Source organism: Chlorocebus sabaeus, chromosome X, assembly GCF_047675955.1.
Source record: "Chlorocebus sabaeus isolate Y175 chromosome X, mChlSab1.0.hap1, whole genome shotgun sequence".
NCBI classification, from domain to species: Eukaryota; Metazoa; Chordata; class Mammalia; order Primates; family Cercopithecidae; genus Chlorocebus; species Chlorocebus sabaeus.
Window position 1 is genome coordinate 105,843,251 of NC_132933.1, and position 12,598 is coordinate 105,855,848.

Below are 12,598 nucleotides of genomic sequence, written 5' to 3' on the forward strand. Positions count from 1 at the left end.
AAATAAGCCTGAATATGAAAACATATCAGAAGAAAATGTAAGTCAGAAACTGCTGTGCTCTTACCTGTTTCCAATGAATACCACTGATGTTCTTAAAGCTTCCTAGGAGCCTCAATGGGCAGAAACCATAGTTACTATATCAGTACAAAACAGAAAAAATAGATATTGTAGAAGGATTGTTACTCCAAAGTCAATCAAGGAGAGTACCTGGAAGGAGGAATTACAGAAGAGACTAAAGTCTGATAAAGTAGAATGAAATACTGGATTGTGAATATTTAATTTAAAAATATTAAACATAGATCACATTACTGGACTCTAAGCTACTCTCTAGGAATAGAACGATTTCTAAGCCTTGATTCTAGAGCCAGTAGTCTAGGCCAAGGCTTCTTAAACTTTAATGTGCATATGAATTCCCTGAAAATCTTGTTAAAAAGTAGAGGCTTGGCTGGTCGTGGTAGCTCACGCCTGTAATCCCAGAACTTTGGGAGGCTGAGGTGGGCAGATCATTGCAGGGCAAGAGTTCGAGACCAGCCTGGCCAACATAGCGAAACAATTCTCTACTGAAAATAAAAAAAAAAAAATTAGCTGGGTGTGGTGGCACACACCTGTAATTCCAGCTACTCTGGAGGCCGAGGCACAAGAATTGCTTGAACCCAGGAGGTGGAGGTTGCAGTGAGCTGAGATTGTACCACTGCACTCCAGCCTGGGTAACAGAGCATCTCAAAAAACAAAAAACAAAAAACAAACAAAAAAACACTCGAGGCTTATTCAAGAGATCTGGATTAGATCTCTGGCTTATTCAAGAGATCTGTCTTAAATTCTAACAAATTCCTAGGTGATACTGATGCCGCTGGCCCACGAACTACTCTTTGAGTAGCAAGAAACGCATGGATAAAGAAATAGAGTGAAATGTTGCAGGTACTTGGAAATCTATACAGAGTACTATGTGAGCACCATGGAGGGCCTTTCTACCGCAGAGTATTAGAAAAGGCTTCATACAGAAGGGGATGCATGGGCTGAGTCTTCTCCTGGTAATCACAAGGAGAAAGTCAAGAGGTCAACATTAAAGTTCAGTGACTATGGTGTGAGTTGGACAGGCCGTCTAAACTTTCTGGCCCTCAATTTTCTTTTTTTTTTTTTGAAATGGAGTCTCACTCTATCACCCAGGCTGGAGTGCAGTGGCGCAATCTCAGCTCAGTGCAACCTCCAGCTCCCGTCAAGCCATTCTCCTAGCTCAGCCTCCCAAGTAGCTGGGATTAGAGGGGCGTGTGACCACACCCAGCTAATTTTTGTATTTTTAGTAGAAACGGGGTTTTACCACGTTGGCCAGGCTGGTCTTGAACTCCTCACCTCAGGTGATCTACCTGCGTTGGCCTCCCAAAGTGCTGGGATTACAGGCGTGAGTCACTGTGCCCAGCCTCAATTTTCTTCCTCATCAGTAAAATGAGGGATTAAAAATGTCCAAACCCTACATGATCCTAAAACCAGATTACTGTGAGACAAATTTTAAAATATTTAATATAAGATCTGTTTAGAAGTTAGGGTGAAATAGTATAAAAGGTTCTAAGCTGGGTGCGGTGGCTCATGCCTGTAATCCTAGCACTTTGGGAGGCCAAGGCGGGTGGATCACCTGAGGTCAAGAATTCGAGGCCAGGCTGGCCAACATGGTGAAACCTCATCTCTACTAAAAGCACAAAAATTAGCTGGGTTTGGTGTTGAGTGCCTGTAATCCCAGCTACTTGGGAGGCTGAAGCAGGAGAATTGCTTGAACTGAGGCGGAGGTTGCAGTGAGCCAAGATCGCACCATTGTACTCCAGCCTGGGCAACGAGCAAAAACTCCATCTCAAAAAATAAATAAATAAATAAATAAGTATAAAAGGTCCTATCAGTTCACCTAACAAATCAACATACATCTGACAAATGAAAGTACATCAATCAATAGGAAAACCACAGTAAGTCCTGTATTTTTAGTAGAGACGAGGTTTCACCTTGTTGTCCAGGCCGGACTTGAACTCCTGACCTCAAGTGATCCTCCAACCTCGGCCTCCGAAAGTGCTGGGATTACAGGCGTGAGCCTCTGTGCCTGGCCCAAACCGCAGGAAGTCTTAGCAGCATCTTGCACTTCTTTTTTCCTATTCAGTTGCCTATTTGTGGCTGGGTGTATGGCTTCACAGCTGAACTACTTTAAAAGAATACCATATAGAAGTCTCTCTTTATTGGCAGCGATACATTCCAAGACCCCTAGTGGATGCCGGAAACCATGGATATAGTACCAGACCCTATATATAAACTATGATTTTTCCTTATATACATACATAAATACATATAACATTTATAAATTAAGCACAGTAAGAGATTAATAAAACAGAACAATTATAACAATATACTGTAATAAAAGTTATGTGAAGGTGGTATCTTTTAAAATATCTTATTATACTGTACTCACAGTATTTTGAGACTGTTGGTTGACCACAGGTAACTGAAACCACAGAAAGTGAAACTGCAGATAAGCGGGGAGTCCTACTCTACTCATTTTGCTCAGCACAATAATGCTTAATATTTATAAAGTGCCTTTCATTTTCAAGGCACTTTACAAACATCAGTTAATTACTTGTCACACAATTTGCAATTTAATTTTCATTAGTCCAATTAGGAGTGGACCAGATAAAACTGAAAGAGTAAAGGCAGGCCCCAGAGGGAGGATTCAAGCCAAGGTGAGAATGGTGGGGCTGTGTATGACTTATGCTCACAGTTTTTATAGGTGAGAAACAGCCCTCACCAGGAAAGCACTAAAACACTAGAAAAGGAAGAAACTGCCATTTCTGAACATCTTGCTGGAGCTTGCCACTAAGAACCAAAATATATAAGGAAAGTAGTGAATTATTTTAAAGGCTTATTACCCTACCCCATCTACCAAAAAAGAAGTCAACAGTGAATGACTCCATTTTCACAAAAAAGATTTCTATTATGAAAATTCAAATGAAGTTTAGCTTTCTTCATGTTGTAGTTTTAAAGGATAAAATATTTTCTAGAATGAGTTTTGAAGGAGTGATCATACCCTAATTATAATACTTTCTCTTCCTATAGAGAATGGTTAAGTATGGCTAGGTGTGGTGGCTCACTCCTGTAGTCCCAGCACTTCGGGAGGCCAAGGCAGGCAGATTAGTTGAGGTGAGGAGTTTGAGACCAGCCTGGCCAATATGGTAAAACCCTATCTCTACTAAAAATACAAAAAATAGCTGGATTAGCCGGGCATGGTGGTGGGCACCTGTAATCCCGGCTACTCGGGAGGCTGAGCCAGGACAGTTGCTTGAACTGAGGAGGCAGAGGTTGCAGTGAGCTGAGACTGCATCATTGCACTCCATAGTGAAACTCCATCTCCAAAACAACAGCAACAACAACAACAAACAGCTAAGTATGTCCCTTTTAAATGAGAAAAACAAATTTTAAACATCAAGAATTATCCAATAATCTGGCTGGGGGCAGTGGCTTATGCCTGTAATCCCAGCACTTTGGGAGGTCGAGTTGGGCAGATCACCTCAGGTCAGGAGTTTGAGACCAGCCTGGCCAACATGGTGAAACCCTGTCTCTACTAAAAACACAAAAATTAGCTGGGCATGGTGGCACACGCCTATAATCCCAGCTACTCAGGAGGCTGAGGCAGGAGAATCACTTGAACCCAAGAGGCGGAGGTTGCAGTGAGCCAAGATCATGCCATTGCACTCCAGCGTGGGCAACAAGAGTGAAACTCCATCTCAGAAAAAAAAAAAAAAATTATCCAATAACCCAGGCTGTCACTACTTAAAGAGTTATCCCATAAAAAAAATTTTTTTGTTATTGTTTTATGCATGTTTTTTCTTAGTGCTCCAAATGCTGCAAGTGTACATGCAGAACCTTTATAAAAATGATAAATGTTATTTTAAAAACTAATCAATCTGCAGTTGTTTCAGTCCTTCTGATTTATGGGCTAGGAGAGGGAGAAGTTGGGTATAAAAGACTGGAAAATTTGTAATTTTAAAATAAGGTCCATTTGTATAAACCTGAAAGTGTATCCCTATTTTTGTTAAATATGGAAGAGAAAGATACCTAATCTTACTATCCATTCATAATAAAATTCAAAGTAAAATTCCTTTAAACAAAGGAAGCATTATATTGGAAATTCCTCAGATTAAAATAGGTTTTCTACTTCCTTCACATTGCTCCAGCGTCTTACACACACACACAGCTCACAGCTCATATCTCATTAACATAAAATGTAGATTAGAGCATTTTACATTTAATATTTAAAAAATTACGTCAAGTTTTGGCACATGTATGAGTAAATGCATGTTATAGAGTGCTCTTAGTGGTTAAGTCATTTTATCAGTCCATTTCAGGTTGCTATAAAAGAATGTCTGAGACTGGGTAATTTATAAAGAAAAGAGGTTCTGGGCCGGGCAAGGTGGCTCATGCCTGTAATCCCAGCACTTTGGGAGGCCAAGGCGGGTGGATCACTGGAGGTCAGGAGTTTGAGACCAGCCTGGCCAACATGGCAAAACCCCGTCTCTACTAAAAATTCAAAAATTAGTCGGGCGTGGTGGCATGTGCCTGTGGAGGCTGAGGAAGAAGAATCGTTTGAACCTGGGAGGTGGAGGTTGCAGTGAGGCAAGATCACGCCACTGCACTCCAGCCTGGGTGACAGAGGGAGACTCGGTCTCAAAAAAATAAATAAAAGAAAAAAAGAGGTTCTGTAGGCTCTCTTAAAGAAAATAGGTTCTTTATAAAGAAAAGGGGTTCTGTAGGCTGAGAGGTTCAAGGGCATGGCTCTGGCTTCTGGTGAAGGCTTTTGTGCTACATCACAACATTGTGGAGAAGGTTAATGGGGAAGTGGACATTAGCAAACAGAAGGAAACCCTGAGGGCTTTATAACCCTGCTTGATAACAACTCACTCTCATGGGAGCTAATCCAGTCTCTCTAGAGACAGGACCAAGCCATTCAGGAGGGATTGGGCTGCATAATTCAAACACCTCTCACTAGGCCCCATCTCCCAACACTGCCACACTGGGGATCAAATTTCAACATGAGCTTTGGTGGGGACAAACAGACCATATCCAAACCATTGCAGTCATTTTCATTTTAACATTTATTACAAATCACATTTTATAAACTAGATAAATTACATATAAAAGCTAGACATAAATATAAAGAAGCAAAACAAAAACAGCAGTACTATTAATGCAAGAGAAATAAGCTAATATAATATTTAAACACATATAACTTAATAAAATTACCAATTTTTCATTGTTAATAATTTTTCATAAATTCAAAAGCTATTCAGAAATGAAATGTAATACATTCTGATTACTATTGAAGGTTAGAATTATAGAAATAACCACCATAGCACTACTTATTTTTTAAAATCGTTTCAAACATTCAGAAGCCAAATGACTGTCCTTAAAGACAAATTAAATGGGTAAAAGGTCTTATCTAACTGAAGAATACAAAATTTTAAGCTTTGGTTAATAGATAGTAAGTTTAGTGGAAAATTTTAAATTAACATCTCCCTTATATGTTATATTCCTGAGTTGTTGTTGCTCAAATATCATAAAGAACTCAGTTTATAGCTTTATATAACATTGCATTTTATTTTTGAAAAACAAAAAGTATTATTATTTTAAATGTGAATAATGGTGTTTAATAATATCATCATGGCCAGGCGCAGCAGCTCACACCTGTAATCCCAGCACTTTGTGAGGCTGAGGTGGGCGGATCACCTGAGGTCAGGAGTTCGAGACCAGCCTGACCAACATGGAGAAACCCCATCTCAACTAAAAATACAAAAATTAGCCAGGCATAGTGGCACATGCCTGTATTCCCAGCTACTCAGGAGGCTGAGGCAGGAGAATAGCTTGAACCCAGGAGGCAGATGTTGTGGTGAACCGAGATCATGCCATTGCACTCCAGCCTGGGCAACAAGAGTGAAACTCCATCTCAAAATAATAATAATAATAATAATGATATAATCATAACAGGATGGAGTCCCTTTAATTTAGCTTAACTAAGGGAAAAACTAATGCCCTCTGACCACTATTTGCAAAGATCATTTGTAAATTGTGATCAAAATTATATTAAATCTGTCACCAACTTTTATTTGCACCTTATGAAATCATATTGATTTTGTAGTATTGAATGCCCTTATAAAAGAATTGAAATGATGCAGTGCTAATGGTTAGCACAAGGCCACGCACAGGGTGAGCGCTCAATATTACTAATTAATTTAAAGTGAAAATCTTTTAATGTATTATTTTTGCACCTTAACATGCAATTCAATGTAGTAGTTATTAACCCAAAAATATCCAAAAGCATTTTAAACATGAAAATACATTTTAGTAACAATCATAGGAATGTTTATAAGTGGTTATTTTCAGTCTTAGTTTTATCAAAATAGAATTAAATTTCAGATTCCTTTTAAAAATAGGCCTATGAAAGCTGATTTCATAATAGCTGCTATATGTGATGCAGATGGCAGATTCAGTGCCTTCTCACAAGTTCAACCTATTGACACCTCCTGAACCAATTACTTTAGATTACAACATACCGCTTAAAACAGAGTTTCCCCTGAAGACTGAATCCATGCATCTGAGGACTGGGTCCAAGAATGTGGATTTTTAAACAAGTAGCTCTCCTCTGCTTCCTAGTAAATTATTATGATCAGGTAGATTTGGGAAACAGTGCTTTAAAGCAACCAAAATAATTTTATCATACTTGAACATTACTTGATATGAATGACATATCTAATGAAAAACTAAATGTATCAAGCTTTTTAATAATCTGCATAGCTTATCATCATGCCTATTTCTTACCTAAAAGTCACAAGGTTTTGTTCTAATTCTCTTGATAGCCCGCAAAAGCTAATACAAGTTATCACCTTTTAAAAAACTGCTGGTGATTGGGCTTCTATAGTTTTAGTATTGCATATACCTTTTCTTACCAGGAAGCAGAAGAGTCATATAGCAGTTGCGTTAAAAAACTAAACAATGTGGAATTTATTCAAATAATCATACTACTTACGAAGTAGTCTTTAAATAGCTATACCAACATCTGTTAGTAGAGTTACTTGCCAAGCTGGTTATCAAATGCCTATTTCTTTAAAAAATTCAATTTACAAAGTCTCATGTCAACTCTATGTACAAAATCTCATTTGCCATATAATGCAACTAGGAAGCAATTATATAACTGGATATGTGTACATAAAAATGTGCATAGGTTCATTCTAATTCATCAACTAGTAACAAATCCCTCTAAATTGAAAAAGGTAAAATAAGCAATGAAATGTAGTCTTAAAAAAAAAGTATCATGGAGCACTGAGGAAAGTTTACATTATTAGAGATTTGAAAGAACATTTAAATAGGATTAAAATAATAAACTGTTAGCTACTTCTATTTTCTAATAAGAATATCATATGTGGAGAAGCAAAACTGCAAGCTTATTAAAGTGGGTTAAATAGCTTTTAAGCTGATTAAAACTACTTAATTTAAAATGAATTATTTTTGAACCTCAAGTAAATGATGTAATAGTCAACAATTTATTAAAAAATAAACTTTAACAGTTTTAGCATTAGTAAAAACCATTGCTAATACACAAAAGTATATTATCAAATTCTATATTCACGAGTTGGGAAAGGCTTAATACCAAGTCCTGGTTCCACATTGCACTTCATATTCCCATCTGTATATCAGCAAAGTTGTAGAAGCTGTCTACATCTCCAGATGCCGTCTCCTTGCTTTCTGATACAAACATCTATTTTAAATAGAAAATTAAAAAAAAAAAATAAGTACCAAGTACTTCAGAATGCCAAAGCCCATGTTCTCCACAGAACAAAGTCCCAAGCTAATTATTCAAAAGAAGTTCAAGTACATCATTTATAATGACAATATTTAATCTGTAGATTTTCTTTAGAATTCATGTAATACGGTTTGAATAGCTATAATGTAAATTAAGCTCTTTTGGAAGCACTTATATAATTAAGGTCTCTGGTTTCATAATACTTGAGTTGTATTTTATTACATCTGGACTTTTACAACACTCAATATTATGAAAGCTACTGAATAAGAGTCACTTAAAAAATCCTTGTTTCTTCTGTTTTCTAATAATAATCTCAGTAGTCTGAGCAGCAAAACTTGAGATTATCCCTTTCAAAGCTGCTAAAGATATATTACTATTTTTTATTTTATTTTAATTTAATTTTATTTTTGAGACAGAGTTTTGCTCTGTTGCCCAGGCTGGAGTGCAGTGGCTCACTGCAGCTAGACTTCCGGACTCAAGTGATTCTCCTGCCTCAGCCTCCCAAGTAACTGGGACTACAGGTGTGCACCACCACACCTAGTTAGTTGTTTTTTTTTGTTTGTTTGTTTGTTTTACTTTTTGTAGAGTCTCACTATGTTGCCTAGACTGGTCTTGAACTCCTGGGCTCAAGCAGTCTTCCTGCTTTAGCCTCCCAAAGTGCTGGGATTACAGGTGTGAGCCACCACACCCAGCCTACTATTTTGAAATAAGCTATTTGCTAAACATCAATGAAGCAATACTCAATAAAACCCTTCTAAAGTAGCTTTTACAAATGTCAGCAAGGAATTAGAGCAGTAGCTTTATCATAAACTAGCGTATGATGCTGACAATTTAATAAACCTCTGTGGGCTCAGTAACTACACCTGTAAAATGAGAAAACTGGATTAGATAATCTCTAAATCATTCGGCTCTAAAAGTCCAAATTATAACCATTTTATCTCTCAGTTTCCTTTTCTATTCAATCTGGTATTTTCCCTCTCCCTTAGTACTACTGTGATGATAAAATGAGATCAAAGACAAAGTACTTTAATTTTTGTAAATGCAAGGAATCATAAGCCAAATCAGATGACAAAACCAAAATGTCCTCCAAGGTATTTATCAAAAAGTAGTCAATTATGGATTTGCTAATGTAATCTATGTTTGGTTTTAAGTTTATTTATGTCTGAAATTCTTAGATACAGCAACTTCATCAATATATTTAGAAAATGCCTACATGTGATGATTTCTATTTATACCTGAAGTTCAATTTTTGGTGAAGCATTACTGAATCAAGTAAAAATGAACCCTGGGCAACAGGATCATCCTTCTAAAGACTATAATCTTAGAAATAAAATATTTTCAACGAATCAGTATTTTTAAAAATGCAAAGACTTGAAAAGACATTTGATGAGACTTTTTACTTTAGAAACTTACATACTATAGAAGGTTTTTAATAAATAGATTCTTATTTTTAAATTATTTTAAACAATTAAAGTTTTAGTTTGGCAAGAAAAAAAATCACAGCTTAGTTCCCAATTATTTATGAAAGGTTCTAAAAATCATGATCTGTTTTTAAAAAACACACACAAAACAAAAATTCCAAGCAACATTAGGGACAAAAGTATTAAAGTATTATTTGACTGTAAGGAACAGGAGATGAAATGAAAGGTTAGACTGAAATACAGTCAATAAAATCTTGTACCTTGGTCCCATTGAATATCTCGTTTACAATAAGTTGACATCCTTCTACAGCACCATCTCCATTAAACTCCAAGGCAATAACAGGACCTATAAGCAAACCCAAGAAACATTTTCTTAACACAAATACAAATATATTCTAAATTTAATCTTTTTATCCTTCCCTGAAGAATCTCCAGCATCTTCTTTGAGGGTGAAAGAGAAGGAAGATGAAAGCAGACAGATGGGACATATCACCTCAGCTGCTTCTTCCTACGCTAATCATAAAACAAATTAACACAGTCTCATAACAAGTAGCTTCAGTACTATTATAGGACTAGTGTCACATTTTTAAAGTGTTGTAAATAGTCTGGCTTTTCTGGTTCTCATTCTTCTATAAAAACCACAGAAATTCTACTCATTTAGGAGTATAAAAATAGTTGATAAAATAGCAAATAAGATCAAAAGCAATCCAAGTCAACATAAGTAGGTTTTGCCAGGCAGCCAGCCTTGCTTCCAACTCTCCTACTTACCAGCCAAGTTCTAGGCCACCAATAATGAAGCTAAACCAAATAAGAATTGAGGTCAGGCACCAAAAAGTAATGACTATCTGAAAGTATTTTCCTTGAGTGTGTGTCTTCAAAGCTACATTCTAGAAACATAGACAAAGTTTTTATTTTTTAATCCTTTTAATATAATATTTGTGCCTCCTTTCTCATACATTAATTTGAAAACATTAAAAACCTCCTACAGTGATGGAAAAGTCTTGATCTCCAGGAAATTACAAATGTATTGAAAGAAGACATAAACCCATTAAGCAAATACAAACCAACATAGAACAAAGTACTAAGTAATGAAATACTAGAGTGAATGAATATGAAACATTAAATTGAATGTAACTGTGTGCTGCAGTACAAGGTACAAGAATGAGAAAGAAAAGATTACACTACATTGGGCATCAAGATAACTGAAGGCTTGTAATTTTTTTTTTCCTTGAAGGCTTGTGATATAATACAGGCAACAAATACACATAAGGTAGGATATAGTGGTCCCTAGGCATCTGCATAGGATTGGTTCCATTGGTTGCTCAAATCCCTTATATATTAATAAAATGGTATAGTATTTGCATATAATTTATGCACATCCTCCTGTATACTTCATTACAAATTTATTAAAAATTTTTTTAGAGAGATAGTCTCACGGCTGGGCACGGTGGTTCATGCCTGTAATCCTAGCATTTTGGGAAGCCAAGGCAGGAGGATCACAAGCCCTGGAGTTCAAGACCAGCCTAGGCAACAAAGCAAGACCCCATCTCTACAAAAAATTAAAAAATTAGCTGGGTGCAGGGTTGCAGGCCTGTAGTCCCAGCTACTCGAGAGACTGAGATGGAAAGATCACTTGAGCCCAGGAGTTTGAGGTTACAGCAAGCCATGATCACGCCACTGCACTCTAGCCTGGACAACAGAGTGAGACCATGTCTCCAAAAAAAAAAAAAAAAAAAAAGATATGGGGTCTCACTATGTTGCTCAGTCTGGTCTCAAACTCCTGGCCTCAAGCAATCCTCTTGCCTTCACCCCTGGCCAGGAGTTCAAGAACATACTGTAATAAAACATCTAACCTTGCAAAAGAAAAGCTTAAAATCTTAATTTTTAATTTAGAAATATCAATGTAAACTCATGATCTTTTCCTTTTTAAAAATACATAGTTTCTAGCTATGTCCACTGAAAAAGCTTAAAAGAAATGACAACCCAGTAACACACAGCACCTAACATGTATTTCTAAATATCATTCCCCACTAAAAATAACTAATCTTAGAAAAATAGATGATTCCATGTCTGGGGCAAGAAATGGATTAAGATCAATGTGGAATATTTTCTTCAGCCAAAAAGTAATGAAGCTATCAAAGGCCAGTGGGGTTATATCAAAAGGAGACAGAAGCCAGCCTGAAGGAGCTCCCAATGGCCAAAGATGAGACATAGTGAGACAGAAGGAATAATGACTCTAATTTATTAAAATGTATTAATATATAAAAAGTCATGAGTTCATAATGATACTTAGAGAGATCCTCCTTACTACCAGATGTTTTTAAGGAAAATAAAAAAAGAAGAGAGAAACAAAATTCACTGTATACCAATGGAGGTTGCTAGGGCACCAATTCACTACTCTGAAAATTGATGCTTATTTTTCTCTTTATTTATTCTGCTTTTCTGACATAAAGCATATTTCAAGTTAACCAAACAGCTCTGATATACAAGGAGTTGTTAACATCTGTTAATAAATGCAGAGGTAGTGACAAGATTAGAAAGTAAGTTTGCCAAAAAAAAAAAAGAAAAGAAAAGAAAAGAAAATACAGAAAACAGTCATTTTGCAACGCCTATTAAAATAATTGGTTCAGGCAACAATCATCAATGGTTTTAGCATCCCACAGAGAAGACTGCAGGAAACTCTACAATAAAAAGATAACGTCGTCACCGTGTAAACCCAACCATTAAATCTTAGTATCCCTAAAAGTACAACAATCAAACATTATGTGCCTTCTCAATTAATGCAATAGGAAACGGTACCATCTATGTGTTCCTGGCCAAAAAAAAAAAAAAAAAAAAAAAAAAATTAAAATTAAAAAATAGCTAAACCTGAATGTAAACAAGGCTTTGATCTAACCTCTAGTCTACAAGAAATATGGAGGAACGAATTAAACAACCTCATGAATGCTATAAGATAATGGACTAAGCTTCTTTCCCAAGACAAAGGCAAGAAATAAGTAGAGGGGGAACACCTGTTTTTGATTAAGAGTGATAAACGATAAAAAAAAAAACACCAAATACAGTAAGTGGGTCTATTTTAGATCTGGATCACAACTGTAAAAACACGAAGAATTATTTTAGTAAGTAGGTAAATTTGCATATGGACTGAGTATTAGAGGATATTAAGGAATTACTGTTAATTCTGTTAGATGTGATAATGCACTGTAGTTAAGAAAACATTTTTAAGATAATGAAATATTTAGGGATGAAATGACAGGATGAATCAATTTGATTAAAATGTTTTAGCAAACAATGAGTTTTTTTTTAAGTATGGCAAGAAGTTGATGAAACTGGGTGATGGGTACACATGGGG

General features: G+C 36.2%; 1 protein-coding gene across 1 annotated transcript in view; it reads right to left on the reverse strand.

Moving 5' to 3' along the window:
• Positions 1 to 7,546: 7,546 nt before the first annotated feature.
• RP2 (RP2 activator of ARL3 GTPase) overlaps positions 7,547 to 12,598 on the reverse strand; it is a 35,435-nt gene continuing 30,383 nt past the window's right edge. The window contains exons 4-5 of the mRNA XM_007991498.3: positions 9,507 to 9,592; positions 7,547 to 7,780 (exon numbers count right to left, since the gene is read on the reverse strand). Coding sequence (XP_007989689.1) covers positions 7,697 to 7,780; positions 9,507 to 9,592 — 170 coding nt within the window. The 3' untranslated portion in view covers positions 7,547 to 7,696. The remainder of the gene's footprint in view (positions 7,781 to 9,506; positions 9,593 to 12,598) is intronic.